Raw genomic sequence first — 17,103 nt, 5'->3', positions numbered from 1 at the left:
CCATTTGTGCGAAAAACAGGATGCGAGGGGTTTAGGGAGGCCCAAAATGGCTGTATTCAGTGTATAAAGACGCACCCAGATTTTCACCCTCTTTTTGGGGGTGAAAAAGCTGCAGGGGTGGGTTTCTCGTCCCGTTCCAACTGGTTCAGTTGGAACGGGGCCGGCGGCGTCCTCGTGCACGCGCGCAGTGCACGCATGCGTACTAACGTCTGTGCGATGCTCCAGCTGCTCCTGGAGGATTGCGCAGGCGCTGTATGCGTCCTGCGCATGCGTGGAAGCGCAGAACTTGTCAAAACCGGGTAAGGAGCGTGGGCGGGCGGGTGGGCCCTTCTCCGTTCCCGGAAGTTACTTACTTCCGGGTTCGCCGACCAACCGGTTCGCGGGGACCGCCGCGAACCGGTTGAAACCCACCCCTGAAAAGGTGTGTCTTATACCCTGAAAAATACGGTACTCTGGCTGGTTAAGGTTTGTTCAAGAGGCCGTGTCTTTTACCATGCACAATCTTGAGGCTACTAATGGCTGTCCAGGTGATTTAAAAGTATTTATTCAAGCTCCCAAAAGTGAAAAGAACAGATTGTTTTCTTTGGATTAATGGTAATATAATCAATCAGCCAGAAACCTACCCTCTTAATCTTGCCATAATATTTGGGCGGAAGCAGAAGCAGAAGGGAGCTGTTTATGTTCACACCAGGGCATTTTGTGTGAGAATATAATTTATAGCCCTCACTCCCCTATTGGTCTAAAGATAAAGGTTCCCATAACTTCAACAAATCTCCTTCTGCTTATTCAACGCCATCCATGAGGAGACTGCAAGATAAATACACCTGGAGCATTTCTTATTTTTAAGCCCCGCTTAAAACTATCACATGTATGACTTTCAGAGGGCGTCCATCATTTTTATTCTCAGTAATTGCAAACTCAGGTAAGGCGAAGTGGAGCAAAATGACACTTTTAAGGAGGCAACGTGTGCATAGAAGCTTGGCAAGAGGGAAAAAGGAGTGACCGAGGATTGAAACCAGCTTGGAAATGACAACGGAGGTGAGAGGGACTTGGCTTGCAGAGAAAAGCTCTTCTGTTAGACCAGGCGTGTCAAACTCAAGCCCTGCGGGCCAGATCCCACCCATGGGGTGCTTAAATATGGACCGCGGGTCTGCCCTGGAAACAGTGGACCGGCCCAAAGTAGCTCGCACAGCCTGCCCGAGCTCCATTTCGTCTGGCAGAGCAGAGGTGAAATTCAGCACATTCTGACCGGTTCTGGAGAACCGGTAGCGGGAATTTTGGGTAGTTCGGAGAACCGGCAAATACCACCCCTGGCTGGCCGCGCCCCCATCTATTCTCTGCTTCCGGAGTCCCAGCTGATTAGCTCACTATGCCGCGATGGCTCACTATGTACAAGGATGCCATTGCACCAAATTCATGTCCGTTGTGTAATGATCTCACAGTTCTCCTCTCTTATTCAACCCCCCACCAACATCTATGGGATAAGCTGCCAGGAACCATCTCATCTAAGACACCCAGGAAGCCATTATCACCAGCTGACACACAGAACTTAATATGGGCCTTGCTGGCCCGTTCCAAATACTTCAATCTATCAATCACGCTTTATTGATCAAATGTCAAACTCTGCACCAGAGATTAAGTCATACTTTGGATATTTGGCTGACAGGGGCTGGGAGGAATGCCAAAGCAATCTATCTCCCTGAGAGGGGTGCTTCAGGTGGGAGATTTATGCGGGAAAGGACAGTTGGAGGAAACGTGAAGGTGTCAGTGCATGTTTCCTATGAGCCTCTCAAGGAAAAGAAGACGAGGGGAGTTACCATGAACAAGATGGAAGCACAGTTCACCAGGTAGCCAGGGGTGCGGTCTCTCCAGGTGAGTTTTTCCTCTTCCTCCTGAAGCAAGACAGAAGGTTGAAAATGGAAGCTGCAAAACTGTACTTTCTAAATAAGCAAAAAGACACTTAGGCAATAATCAATAATAATAATCTCTATATAAAAATGGCTGTATGTATGTATGTATGTATGTGTATGTATGTTCCAGCATAACTCTGGAATGCCTTGAGTAATTTCAACCAAACCTGGTAAACAGATGACTTACACTCTGGAAACAAATACTGCGGGGGTAAGACACTCCTAACACCCCTCAGGGTGTGTGTTCTGTTAAGATACAGCCTGTTGTGCCTTAAAATGATTTCTACTGTACTGCTGTAAAATGGCTTCTACTGTACAGTGCAGTGGAGTTCCATGGTAATGGCTTCACAATATTTCACTAGGGGGCTCCTTCTGGTAAGGAGGAAAATCCAACATTAGAAATTACATTTGGTACGGACATTTCCCCCTATAAATAAATAGTTGGGCAACGCCGAGTTTTCGGCTGGTATAATAATAAGAAAGCAAAGGCAGGGCCAATAGTAATAGGCACTTTGAGTGCAATCCTAAAACAACTGGAGCACCACTTGAACACCATCGGTATTGACACATTGCCCATCAGTCAATTGCAGAAGGCAGCTTTGCTTGGAACAGCTTAACGTCCTGTGATGATATCTGTTAACACCGTCAAACATCCCCTTCTGCCCTATCCCAGGAAGGACTCAATAGGTAGACAAAAATGCCAAATCCAGTCTGAACATCTGGCTGACTATGTGACGAGCCGTAATACTTAAAATGATAATTAATCAAGGGACTGCCAAGGACACTCTCAGCGAAAATGACAGGGCAAGGCCCCAGTATGTAAAAATAAGAGCAAACCCCACTTCCTTCTAGCACTGATGTTGTCACCGAGTTTGGTAATGAAATGTCTGCAAGAAAGCCACCAAGCTCAGAAGCCACAGGGACCCCACAGTTCAACTCCGAGCTACAAATAATTTCTTCTATTGTTGATAATTCAGTGTTTTTAAACAAGACAGCAGTAATTTAGTCCAAAGCGGCATCAATCAAAAGTTATTTGGCGGGTATCATTACAGGAATCTCCCAAACACCATTTGCTATCGATAATCTATATATTATCGATAGCAAATGGTGCACGGAACGCTGTTACCTTCCCACCAAAGGTGGTTCCTATTTTTCTACTTGCATGTTTTACGTGCTTTCGAACTGCTAGGTTGGCAGAAGCTGGGACAAGTAATGGGAGCTCACTCCGTTATGCGGCGCTAGGGATTCGATCCGCCAAACTTCTGACATTTCTGATCGACAAGCTCAGCGTCTTAGGCACTGGGCCACCATGTCCCCTAAATTTCCCATAGAACACTTTAAAATAAAATAAAAACAGTTAAATGAACAAACAAACAGTAAAGAGTATACCATCTCTGCCATGATGGAATCTATTGTGGAGGGAAGCAGAATATGGATTTATCACGAGACGATAAATCAATTCTTACAAGACCTTGCCTCTGCTTAATTGTGTGGCTTAATCACACCCAACATTTGCTGGAAAGTAGCCAGCAGGAGAAGTGATTAATGTGCCCCAAAGCACATTAAAAGGAAAGGGGCTTTGATGATCTGGTCAAAGTAGCCAAGACTGCATTTGAAGATTGATGCTTTGAGCTACCGTTGGCAGAAGAGCAATAGAAATAGCGCTTATGTATTGCTTCACAATGCTTTATAGCCCTCTCTAAGCGGTTTACAATGTTGGCATATTGCCCCCAACAATCTGGGTCTTCATTTTACTGACCTTGGAAGGAGGGGAGGCTGAGTCAACTTTGAGCTGGTCAGAATCGAACTACTGGCAGTCGACAAGAGTTTGCCTGCAATACTGCATTCTAGCCACTGCGCAGCTTAGATAGCAATAGCACTTAGACTTATACACCGCTTCACAGTGCTTTTACAGCCCTCTCCAAGCGGTTTACCAAGTTAGTCTATTTCCTACAACCATCGATCTTGGAAGGATAGGAGGCTGAGTCAACCTTGAGCTGCTCAGAATCAAACTCCTGGCAGTGAGCTGAAATTGCCTGCAGTACTGCATTCTAACCACTGCACCAGCACTGCTCAATGGGCTCAGAAGAGCCCATTGTGTTCAACACATATGCTTCTCTCTACATTCCTTTTATCTCAACACTGCACACAGAGCACCATAGCGGTAATGGGGCAAGCTCCATGCCTCTCAAAGTTGAGAAAGCATGGATTTTTGAGTAATGCATGGGAGCCACAAACACGGAGTTCATATTTATGGATTCCCACATTGTTAAATAAGATGTCAGGGTTCCCACAGATGCCCTAATTAAATCATGACCCTCAAGCCAAGCTTCAAAAGAAATCCAGTTATTTATTAGGAGCTTCATGTCGGTGCATACCCAAGTGAAGCCAGCTCTGACACCATGTAATTTACACCCCCAATTATGTCCTTGTTTCCTCACTCTCCTCAGCGGTGTGTGTCATCAATCACATTCACCAATGGGGCAATTCTGCAGGTTGTAGAGGTCACTCCCCTCTGGGCTACTGTAAGTAACCCTGGGATACAGTTTTGAGAGACATAAGTCTGGAATGCGCATCTGTCTTTTACTGCTGTGCTCTTTCATTGGTTTCCCATATCCCCTTTCCTATGGCAACTCGAGAGCAGGCCAGGGATACTAGGTGGTGCAGTAGTTAAGAGTGCAACACTGCAGGCTACTTCAGCTGACTTCTAGCTGCAGTTTGGCAGTTCAAATCTCACCAGGCTTAAGGTTGACTCAGCCTTCCATCCTTCCGAGGTGAGTAAAATGTGGACCCAAATTGTTGGGGGCAAGAGGCTGACTCGGTAAACCGCTTAGAGAGGGCTGTAAAAGCACTGTGAAGTGGTATATAAGTCTAAGTGCTATTGTTATCTATCATCTATGGTGTGCCGCAGTAGTTAGAAAGCAGTATTGCAGAATGACTCTGCCCACTGCCAGCAGTTTGATCCTGGTCAGCTCAAGGCTGACTCAACCTTCCATCCTTCCGAGATGGGTAAAACGAGGACTCAGAATGTTGAGGACCAATATGTTGACTCTGTAAACTGCTTAGAGAGGGCTGTAAAAGCACTATGAAGCGGTATAGAAGTTTAAGTGCTATCGCTATTACTATTATCAGCTCCGGTAGGGGGAACTCAAATTTTTGAACATCATCTTCTGGAAGGACCACTGGAAACGCAATGGCTGTAATTGCCACTGTGGGCTGGAGACAATTGGAGACCTTCCCCTCCCCTAACCTCACTCCACTTCCAGGCCCTGCTCCCTTCCCCTAACCTTACCCCAATTTTTACAATCACCTCCCCCCCCCCCGAGCATCGAGAACAAGACTTCTACATAAGGCCCAAGCTTCATTCCCCTCAAAGCTTGCTTGAAAATGCCAATAGCCTCCTGCCGTGCTAATGTAGCTTCGCTGATGTCTAATTAACTGAACAAATAGGGCATCTGGAAACTTTTAAATTAATTTTCCTAAAATGTGTATCCTCCTCATTATTGTTATGGGGAAAAATATGTGTTGTTCTTGAACACTTTATTATTTCATAACATTTTGCTCGTCACAGATGAACTCGATCAAATTCTGGAAAACCCGAGAAGGAGCAGGTTCTTTGTTTGTCCAAGAAAATGAACGATTTGTTCTGAATTTTGGAAAGGAGGAGATTCGGAACGGCTGGAACTGTATTCGGGATTCCACTCCGTCTCGGAATGCTGTATTCCCCGCGGAGACACGTGGAGGATGAAGTTACTCTGCCTTCCTCTCGTACAAATTTCCCTGGACTTGGATTTTTTTAAATAATTAATCCAGGCAACTACAAAGCACCAGGGCCCCCCGATTTAATTGGGATAGTTTGGAGATATGTCATTGCACTGAACCCTGAAGTGGCTTCATTTGAGAGGAACTTTGTTTTCAGTCCAGGCCTAAAGTCTTGGTGCCTTAATAGCAATAGCACTTAGAATAATATACCTCTTGTATCTTGTCTATTTATATACAGTGAGAGCATATGGGTTCCACCAGAAAACCGTGTTCGACTAAAGCGCGCTCGACGAAACCGCGTACTTGACATCATCACAGTGCGATGAAAAAAGCACGCTGTGAACGCTAAAGCTAAAATTAACACCTAAACCTAACCCCCCTAAACCTAACCCTAAACCTAACCCTAAACCTAACCCTAAACCTAACCCTTAACCTAACCCTAACCCTAACCCTAACCCTAAACCTAACCCTTAACCTAAACCTAAACCTAAACCTAATCCTAACCCTTAACCTAACCCTAAACCTAACCCTTACCTTAACTTGAATCGGCTTGCTTTCAAAGCGCTTTTTAAAGTGCCCTTTTTTCTCCGCGGTCGCTGTTATCGCACTGCTGATGATGTCAGCGACGCAGTTTAATCGGGCGCGCTTTAGTGGACCGCAGTTTTGTCGTGCCACGGAGCATATGCACCAAAGACAAATTCCTTGTGTATCCAATCATACTTGGCTAATAGAATAGAATTCTATTCTATTCTTCACAGTGCTTTTACAGCCCTCTCTTAGTGGATTACAGAGCCAGAGTATTACCTCCAACAATCCAGGTCCTCATTTTACCCACCTCAGAAGGATGGAAGGCTGAGTCAACCTTGAGTTGGTCAGGATCGAACTCCAGGTTGTGGGCCAAGTTAGCCTGAAATTCTGCATTCTAACTACTGTGCCACCATGGCAGAGGTAGCGGTAGCACTTATATACTGCTTTACAGTGCGTTACAGCCCTCTCTAAGCAATTTACAGAGTCAGCAAATTGCCCCCCACCAATCTGGGTCCTCTGGAAGCCTCTGGAAGGCCCCTGAAGGCTCCGGAGGGCTAAAACCGGCTCTATGAGCAAACCGGAAGTCTGTCCCGAACTTCCGGTTTGCCCGTAGAGCCAATTTCTTGCACTTCGGAGGCTTCAGGGAAGCTCCTGAAGTCTCCGGAGGGCCTCCAGGGGAGTTGGGGATGCTGTTTTCGCCCTCCCCAGGCTCCTATAAAGCCTCTGGAGCCTGGGGAGGGGGAAAATGGCTACCAGCTGACATGCGGTGCCATTTGTCGCAGGCACTGACAAAAGCCACCGCATGCCACCTGTTGCACGCGAGCCATAAGTTCGCCATCCCGGCTATATGGTTTCCTGCCTAAGCAGAGGGTTAGACTAGAAGACTTCCAAGACAGGGGTGAAGTTCAGCAGGTTCTGACAGGTTCTGGAGAACCGGTAGTGGAACGTTTGAGTAGCTCGGGGAAGCGGCAAAAACCACCTCTGACTGGTCGCAGAGTGGGGTGGAACAGAGATTTTGCAGTATCCTTCCTTTGTCATGCCCACCAAGCCACTCCCAGAGAACCGGCAGTAAAAAAAAATTGAATTTCACCACTGCTCCAAGGTCCCTTCCAACTCCGTTCTACAGTAGACATAGCCTTTGATTGGCTGAGGGGTTTGATGGCACTCTCCTTCCTTCAGGGTCCCCGGCCAGAGCAGTTCCCAGGAAGAGGGTGAAAAGTTATCATTTCATGAGAACTGGCCTCTGTGTTTCACTCTGGGAAACTAACTTCTGCCACTCTATTTCTTGCAGAGAGGACATTCTGTTCTTGGCTTCCTTCTGCCAGCAGGAATTCCCATCAGAGCTGATGGGTAGCCTCAGGCCTGGGAAAGAACTTGTTCTCCTGCTATGTCAGGGACCTCATTTCCCTCCAGGTGTTATTTGGTAATGAGAAATTACTAGAGGGATGAAAAAACAAAAACAAGGTCCTTCCGTCCTGCTACAGAGTTCAATAACTCAAGGAGAACTTTCCAGAACTCCAGGAGGGGGTCGTCGAATATTTTGAGGATTTTCCATGCCCGCTGGCTGGTGCTTATGATAAAGGCCTTGCTGTAGAATCAAATGGGAAGAGAAGTTGAGATGATTGTTCGGAGTGCCATGCCATCAATATGTAGAGGACCTTCAATACTGGTGGCCCAGTGGTGGGAGGGTAGTATTGCAGGCTAACTCTGCCTGCAGCCTGGAATTCAATCCTGATGGAACTCAAGGTTGACTCAGCCTTCCATCCTTCCCAGGTCAGTAAATTGAAGACCCTGATTATTGGGGGCAATCAGTGGTGGGATTCAAATAATTTAACCACCGGTTCTCTGCCCTAATGACCAGCTGGGTAGGTGTGGCTCGTTGGCAGTGGTGGGGTTCCAATAATTTAACAACCAGTTCTCTGCCCTAATGACCAGCTGGGTAGGCATGGCTCGGTGGTCATGTGACTGGGTGGGCGTGGCCAACTCAACGTCACTCAGGTTGATGGGTGCTTCAGCTTAGCTGTTACAATGTAATTTTCAGTGATGTGGTTAACCGGAGAGGCAGTTTCTGTAAGCAGGGCAATAGAGATGAGGCTAGAAACAACACCAGAATGTTTCTTCCCTGCCTTCCTTACAGGATTAGCCCTGTAAAGTGGGAAAAAAACAAAAGGAGATTTCTTCCAACAACCGGTTCTCCGAGCTGCTTAGAAAGTTAACAACCGGTTCTCCTGAATAGGTGCGAACCGGCTGAATCCCACCACTGCTCGTTGGTCGTGTGACTGGTTGGGCATGGCCAACTCAACGTCACTCATGTCGATGGGCAGTTTGCCTTAGCGGTTACAATGTAATAAGGGTTAACTGGAGAGGCAGTTTCTGTAAGCAGGGCAATAAAGATCAGGCTAGAAACAACACCTGACTCCGTAAACTGCTTAGAGAGGGCTGTAAAGCACTATAAAGTGGTATATAATTCTAAGTGCTGTTGCTATTGCCTTTCTCCAGATAGCCCGTCAGGAAGCAAATTCACACAGCATACCAGTGGCTGTGAAAGTCCTATCAGGGCACCTTGTATGACATGTTGAAGCAATACCATCCCCCCCCCCCAGTTGCAGTCTTTCAATTTCCTCTAACCACAGCACTCAATCTTGTCTACATAACGGGAGCACTGGGTTAACAGCCTTCATTTTAAATGCCTCCTTTCAATTTCCTATGTCGTTAGGAGTTGCATAAGACATCGCCAAGAGGAACCATTAACCTCTGGAGGAACCTCTGCTGAGGATCTTAAGCACCCAGCAATATTTTATCCACAAATTGCTCTTCAAGGGGGAAAAAAAAAATGAAAGGGGGGGGGGAGAGAGAGAGCACTCTGGAACGATGATGTCATCAAGAATAAAAAGCACATCTGCAGCTAGACTTTAATAAGGCTCTCATTAATGGTAGAATACGCCCTCCCTTGGATGCTCGACACGGAGAGGAAGATTTAACGTTGTCGAAATGTGAATCGGAAAAGGAACACGGGTTTGCGAGATTTTGCCCCCTCGCCGAGTTTCAGCGTTCATATTGAGAACTTCCTGCAAACCTCTCACAACAATTTCCTAGAGAAATAAAGCATTGTTTGAATTGGACAGCGCTCCACTTCTTGATATTCATTTACCTGTTCTAAAGGTAGCCACTAAAAAGCAGAGACATCAACGGGTGGCTGTGAAAGTTGGACCATAAAGAAGGCTGAGCGACAAAGAATGGAGGCCTTTAACCCCCCCCCCCCCCCACACACACAAAAGGGGTCAACGTGATCTCAGGACACTGCAATTTGTCTAGTGTTCAAATCTGTCAAGATCTTTTTTGGATCTTGAGGGTTGTCTTCTTTAAAATACTTTTTAAAAAAATAAATAAAAGAAATGTAATATCTCAGTTCCTCTTGATGCTACTCTGACGAGCTGTAGGGAAAGCAATATTTTGCCCTGTTCATTAAAAGCAAAAAGCCCCCGATTAGTCGTAAGAGCAGAACAACAACAGATCCCTGGGTGTTTCAAACTGGCCTCTATGCATCCGAATTTTCAACCTAAATGCTGGAGATGTGATTGTCTCGATGCTACATACTATCATATATGGTGGACTTGTAAAAAGGTGAAAGCATTTTGGATAAAAATATGGTGGATTATGCAAAATGTTCTTTAAAAAGGATAAAGTTTACCCCTCAGTTATTCTTGTTAGGTATAATTACTGATTGCACAGTTGTAGAGACTAATCTGATTTTGCATTTAATAACCGCAGCAAGACTGTTGGTGGCGCAATACTGGAAGAAGGAAGATTTGCCTACTATTCAAGAATGGACATTAAAAGTAACGAACTTAGCAGAGATGGCTAAAATATCAGCATAGCTCAAGGATCACTCAAATGAGAGATATAAACTGGAGTGGAGAAGATGGATTGACTATACTCAAAATAAATATGGGACTAAGAAATTTCAGATAGTTTATGACTGAAGAAACAAGGAGTGATATAATCTGTTTAGAGTTAGCCTAGCAAAGAGGAGTTAAAGCTCAAATGATAGAGGATACTATTTTTTTTAAAGTTTATCTTAGAATATCTTTGTTAAAGATTTATACCCTGTATGGGTTCTGGGAAGCTGGGGGGGGGAAGGTTGGGGGGGGGGTTGGGGGGAGGGTAGGGGGAGGGAGGTAAATATTTGTAAAAGTTTTTTTTTCAAAATTTTCAATTAAAAAAAAAAAACAGATCCCCGGGTGTTTCTTACAGCACAAAGTAATAGTAAGAGTTTTTTAGGGAGGCCTGGCAAATAGCTTTTCAGAAGGGAAAATGCATTAGGCAATTGTTCAGGGCCTGGAAAGAGAACAAAGTAAGGAGGAATTCGCAGGAATTCCATACATTCAAAGAGACCCACTCCTTTAAAATCACTTATGCATCTATCTTTCATCATGAACCAAGGCCCCCTCGGATTAATTGGGATTCTCATCTTTAAAAGAAGGGGAAAAAAAACCTATTTCTCAGATTAGTGTCAGGATCTTTCTTCCCCGTTTCCCCCCCCCCCCAGTACTTTATTCCGATGGCCTTTCATAAATCGAATATTGTATAGCAGAAGGTTAAGGAAGAAACCAGAGATAATTATATATTTTTGTCATCCATTTTTCATCTGTCCCTTATAACATCCTATCTAATGTTGTTGGCTCTGTATAAAAACTCTGTTGTGGTCCTCCAACGGCCTGTGAGTAAGTTGGGGAGGAACATGGGCCAGTCCTGGAGTCTCTGGAAGGCTCAGATGAGGGCTCTGCATCGGAGGCAGAGAAGGGAATTATGTGTTGCCTCTGGAGTCTGACATCAGTGAGGCAGAAGAACAGTGTGAGCCTGTTCCCAGTGTGCACATGCGCAGAGCTGCTAAGAAGCAAGAACAATTGAGAAAAAAAAGAGTGACTCGGGAGTAAGGCTTGGAGATGATTGGCCCCTCCCATAAGACATAAAAGAGGAGTGAACGGGAGGTGAGCTTTTGCAGGAAGCAATTAGTTCATCTAGTCGGTTCAAGCTCTGACAAGCTCTGTTTGACTCTGTGCTAAGTTTGTCCTTGTAAAGCTAATTTGGCAATGAGGTCTCTGGCAGCGTTTCAAGGGAGATAAAGGTGGGTGCTTATCAACGTTACCCTGAAAGACTAACCCTAACCCTAACCCTACTCCCTTTTAACACTGATGATGTTAGGGTAATGAAATGTCTGCAAGAAAACAAGGAAGTTCAGAGAGCACCAAGGACCCCACAGTCGTCGTCGTCCTCCTCCTCCTCCTCCTCCTCCTCCTCCTCCTCCTCCTCCTACTACTACTACTACTACTACTACTACTACTACTACTACTACTCCTTCATCATTCCACAAACCTACTCCCTTCTAGCACTGATGATGTTAGCTAGTTAGGGTAATGAAATGTCTGCAAGAAAACAAGGAAGTTCAGAGAGCACCAAGGACCCCACAGTCGTCGTCGTCCTCCTCCTCCTCCTCCTCCTCCTCCTCCTCCTCCTCCTCCTCCTCTTCCTCCTCTCCTCCTCCTTCATCATTCCACATACCCTACTCCCTTCTAGCACTGATGATGCTACCTAGTTAGGGTAATGAAATGTCTGCAAGAAAACAAGGAAGCTCAGAGAGCATCAAGGACCCCACAGTCCTCCTCCTCCTCTTCCTCTTCCTCCTCCTCCTCCTCCTCCTCCTCCTCCTCCTCTCCTCCTCCTTCATCATTCCACAAACCCTACTCCCTTCTAGCACTGATGATGCTACCTAGTTAGGGTAATGAAATGTCTGCAAGAAAACAAGGAAGCTCAGAGAGCACCAAGGACCCCACAGTCCTCCTCCTCCTCCTCCTCTTCCTCTTCCTCCTCCTCCTCCTCCTCCTCCTCCTCCTCCTCCTCCTCCTCCTCTCCTCCTCCTTCATCATTCCACATACCCTACTCCCTTCTAGCACTGATGATGCTACCTAGTTAGGGTAATGAAATGTCTGCAAGAAAACAAGGAAGCTCAGAGAGCACCAAGAACCCCACCGTCCTCCTCCTCCTCCTCTTCCTCCTCCTCCTCCTCCTCCTCCTCCTCCTCCTCCTCCTCCTCCTCTCCTCCTCCTTCATCATTCCACAAACCCTACTCCCTTCTAGCACTGATGATGTTAGCTAGTTAGGGCAATGAAATGTCTGCAAGAAAACAAGCAAGCTCAGAGATCACCAAGGATCCCATATTCCTCCTCTTCCTCCTCCTCCCCCTCTTCCTCCTCTCCTCCTCCTTCATCATTCCACAAACCCTACTCCCTTCTAGCACTGATGATGCTACCTAGTTAGGGTAATGAAATGTCTGCAAGAAAACAAGCAAGCTCAGAAAGCATCAAGGGCCCTGCCTTCATGATATCCGGGTTACTTGCAAGGCCATATAAGGACTCGGTGAATACATCACTGCAGGCACCAGGGCCTCTAAAACCCCTGGAATCAGGCACGGACTGTGAAAATCTCTCCAGGCCATCTGGCGCTGAGGCATCGTGGAATCAGCTGCGTATGCGATGCAAAAAAAATAGGGCAAATCCAGAACGATTGAGATCATCATGCGAAAGCGACCTCTTGCCAAAAAATAAATGCATAGATTCTGAATGATATACAGGCGGTACTCGACCTAAGACCCACATTTCTGCGGCTAAACAAGGCAGTCCTTAAGTGAGAGTTGCCCCATTTAACAATCTCTCTGGTCCCAATTGTCAACTTGTTGTTGCAAAATGAATCTGGTTTCCCCAGTGGATTTGCTTGTCGCAGAAAAGGGACCAAAGGACGACCCCCCCAAGACACTGCAACCGTCATAAATATGAATCAGCTGATAAGCATTCGAACCTTGATCAGGTGACTGGGGATGCTGCTACGGCCGTGTGTCATTCATTTCAGTGGCATTGTAGCTTTGAATGGTCTCTAAATGGGAGGCTGTAAGTTGAACACTGCCTGAATTTTAGGAATAGAATCAAGGTCACGTGAAGCGTTAATGCCACTTTATAAGGCCCTGGTAAGGCCACACCTGGAATACGGCTTCCAGTTTTGGTCACCACAATGTAGAAAAGATGTGGAGACTCTAGAAAGAGTGCAGAGAAGAGCAACAAAGATGATGAGGGGACTGGAGGCTAAAACATATGAAGAACGGTTGCAGGAACTGAGTATGTCTAGTTTAATGAAAAGAAGGACCAGGGGAGACATGATAGCAGTGTTCCAATATCTCAGGGGTTGCCACAAAGAAGAGGGAATCAAGCTACTCTCCAAAGCTCCTGAGGGTAGAACAAGAAGCAATGGGTGGAAACTAATCAAGGAGAGAAGCAAATTAGAACTAAGGATAAATTTCCTGACAGTTAGAACAATTAATCAGTGGAACAGAAGTTGCCTCCAGAAGTTGTGAATGCTCCATCACTGGAGGTTTTATAGAAGTGATTGGACAACCCTTTGTATGAAATGGCATAGGGTTTCCTGCTTGAGCAGGGGGTTGGACTAGAAGACCTCCAAGGTCCCAAGGTGGCGCAGTGGTTAAATGCAGCACTGCAGGCTACTGCTAGATCAGCAGGTCAGCGGTTCAAATCTCACCGGCTCAGGGTTGACTCAGCCTTCCATCCTTCCGAGGTGGGTAAAATGAGGACCCAGATTGTTGGGGGCAATATGCTGACTCTCTGTAAACCGCTTAGAGAGGCCTGAAAGGCCTATGAAGCGGTATATAAGTCTACTGCTATTGCTATTGCTATTGCCTTCCAACATTTCTATTCTATTCTATTCTATTCCATTCCATTCCATCCCACCCCACTCCAATCCATATACTCTGTTCTGTTCACCTCTGCTCCTCTCCGCTCCGTTCTATTCTATTCTATTCTATTCCATTCCATCCCACCCCACTCCATATATTCTATTCTATTCTATTCTATCCTATCCTAACCTATCCTAACCTATCCTAACCTATCCTAACCTATCCTAACCTATCCTAACCTATCCTAACCTATCCTAACCTATCCTAACCTATCCTAACCTATCCTAACCTATCCTAACCTATCCTAACCTATCCTAACCTATCCTAACCTATCCTAACCTATCCTAACCTATCCTAACCTATCCTAACCTATCCTAACCTATCCTAAACTATCCCATCCCATCCACCCCACTCCACTCCATTCCAATGTATTCCTTGAGATACAAATTGGTTTTTTGCCCATCCTTCTGAAAAAACGGTCTTTAAGCAGTATTTTTCTGCCCTACAATTCTAGCTGCAGCCACACCTACCTGGATCATCAAAATGACATAGACAAATTTGGATCGCTGTCTTAAATTTTCATCCAGTTGGAGCGCTCCTAACATATACAAAGCGGCCTGAAGCCTATTCACATTTTGGGGTCATTTCAAAGCACACGTGCTATTGGGAAGGGCTTCCAAGTGACCACTGAGCTTGGCTTCCATTGCCCACTTCATTCTTATGATCACTTGATGTCCTTTTCTGGGAATAAAACTTCTTTTTTTTAAAAAAAAAAAAGTCAACGTTCCCCTGAGGATAATGCTATGTCCTATTTTGTATATGGTAAATATGTTTTCACTATCAGCTGTACCTTAATTTGGGAGGTTGGGGGTGGGTGGGTTGGAAAGTAACTTGAGAATTAGATCTCATGACAACTAAACTTCTCCAAACTATGAACTGATCCTGTTTTCTTTTGCCCCCTCCCTTCTGAATAATATAATAATAATTGCATGAGGATTGTAGGCTTTTCATCTGACAATGAAGCATTTCTTGTTTTGGGATTTAATCTTCCTTCGGATAAACATAATTCATAAATTCTCTGAGATTCTTATTCCTGGCCTTGACTTTTCTGTCCAGATGGTCAGAGGGAAGCAATTATGCATACGGCCTTTGGGAATTCCAAATCCATCCCTTGTTTTCCAAATAAAACCACCTTTGGGATTTTAAGTCAGCAGCCAAGGGGTGGATCTCGCAAAAGGCACATGGGTTAGTCTATCACAGATCCGATCGCAGCTTTTCAGGGGTTTTCTATGTACAGAATAAGAGAGGGGTCCTTGGTGCTCTCTGAGCTGGCTTGTTTCCTTGCAGATGTTTCATTACCCAAGCTAGGTAGCATCATCCATGATGGAAGGGAGTAGGGTCAGCTTGCTTGTTTTCTTTCAGATGTTTCATTACCCAACTAGGTAGCATCATCAGTGCTGGAAGGGAGTAGGGTTTGTGGAATGATGGAGGAGGAGGAGGAGGAGAAAGAAGAAGAAGAAGAAGAAGAAGAAGAAGAAGAAGAAGAAGAAGAAGAAGAAGAAGAAGAAGAAGAAGAGGAGGAGGAGGAGGAGGAAGAGGAAGAAGGGGGAGGGAGGATTGGGAAGGAATAGGAGGAGGAAAAGGAAGAAGAAGAAGAAGAAGAAGAAGAAGAAGAAGAAGAAGAAGAAGAAGAAGAAGAAGAAGAAGAAGAAGAAGAAGAAGAAGAAGAAGAAGATGATTGTGGAGTCCTTGATGTTCTCTGAGCTTGGTTGTTTTCTTGCAAATGTTTCATTACCCAAACTAGGTAGCATCATCAGTGCTGGAAGGGAGTAGGGTTTGTGGAATGATGGAGGAGGAGGAGGAGGAGGAGGAGAAAGAAGAAGAAGAAGAAGTAGAAGTAGAAGTAGAAGAAGAAGAAGAAGAAGAAGAAGAAGAAGAAGAAGAAGAAGAAGAAGAAGATGATGATTGTGGCGTCCTTGATGTTCTCTGAGCTTGGTTGTTTTCTTGCAGATGTTTCATTACCCAAACTAGGTAGCATCATCAGTGCTGGAAGGGAGTAGGGTTTGTGGAATGATGGAGGAGGAGGAGGAGGAGGAGAAAGAAGAAGAAGAAGAAGTAGAAGTAGAAGTAGAAGTAGAAGGAAGAAGAAGAAGAAGAAGAAGAAGAAGAAGAAGAAGAAGAAGAAGAAGAAGATGATGATGATGATTGTGGCGTCCTTGATGTTCTCTGAGCTTGGTTGTTTTCTTGCAGATGTTTCATTACCCAAACTAGGTAGCATCATCAGTGCTGGAAGGGAGTAGGGTTTGTGGAATGATGGAGGAGGAGGAGGAGGAGGAGAAAGAAGAAGAAGAAGAAGTAGAAGTAGAAGTAGAAGTAGAAGTAGAAGTAGAAGTAGAAGAAGAAGAAGAAGAAGAAGAAGAAGAAGAAGAAGAAGAAGAAGAAGAAGAAGAAGAAGAAGAAGATGATGATTGTGGCGTCCTTGATGTTCTCTGAGCTTGGTTGTTTTCTTGCAGATGTTTCATTACCCAAACTAGGTAGCATCATCAGTGCTGGAAGGGAGTAGGGTTTGTGGAATGATGGAGGAGGAGGAGGAGGAGAAAGAAGAAGAAGAAGAAGAAGAAGAAGAAGAAGAAGAAGAAGAAGAAGAAGAAGAGGAGGAGGAGGAGGAGGAGGAGGAGGAGGAGGAGGAGGAGGAGGAGGAGGAGGAGGAGGAAGAGGAAGAAGGGGGAGGGGGGATTGGGAAGGAAGAGGAGGAGGAAAAGGAGGAGGAGGAGGAAGAAGAAGAAGAAGAAGAAGAAGAAGAAGAAGAAGAAGAAGAAGAAGAAGAAGAAGAAGAAGAAGAAGAAGAAGAAGAAGACGACGACTGTGGAGTCCTTGATGCTCTTTGAGCTTGGTTGTTTCCTTGCAGATGTTTCATTACCCAAACTAGGTAGCATCATCAGTGCTGGAAGGGAGGAGGGTTTGTGGAGAGGAGGAGGAGGAAGAGGACTGTGGGGCCCCTGGTGTCATCCAAGCTTCCTTTTTTTATTTCAGATGTTTCATTACCCAAACTAGATAACATCTTGAATGATTACAATCCTCGAAAGACAGAGCCACCAAGCATTTTGCTACTCTTGCTGAGAACTTCATTAAAAAAAAACACTTTTATAGTGAATGATCATA

At 45.3% G+C, this 17,103-nt stretch overlaps 1 protein-coding gene across 1 annotated transcript in view; it reads right to left on the bottom strand.

Moving 5' to 3' along the window:
- ANO2 (anoctamin 2) overlaps positions 1-17,103 on the bottom strand; it is a 151,395-nt gene that overhangs the window by 47,092 nt on the left and 87,200 nt on the right. The window contains exon 15 of the mRNA XM_087722261.1: positions 1,818-1,892. Within this exon, the coding sequence (XP_087578387.1) occupies positions 1,818-1,892 (75 nt within the window). The remainder of the gene's footprint in view (positions 1-1,817; positions 1,893-17,103) is intronic.

This window comes from Thamnophis sirtalis, unplaced genomic scaffold (assembly GCF_051295495.1).
Source record: "Thamnophis sirtalis isolate CommonGarterSnake01/CBP01778 unplaced genomic scaffold, rThaSir2_p1.2 scaffold_9, whole genome shotgun sequence".
Lineage (NCBI taxonomy): Eukaryota > Metazoa > Chordata > Lepidosauria > Squamata > Natricidae > Thamnophis > Thamnophis sirtalis.
Note: the sequence above shows the minus strand (reverse complement) of the source record. Positions and strands in the feature narration are given on the sequence as shown.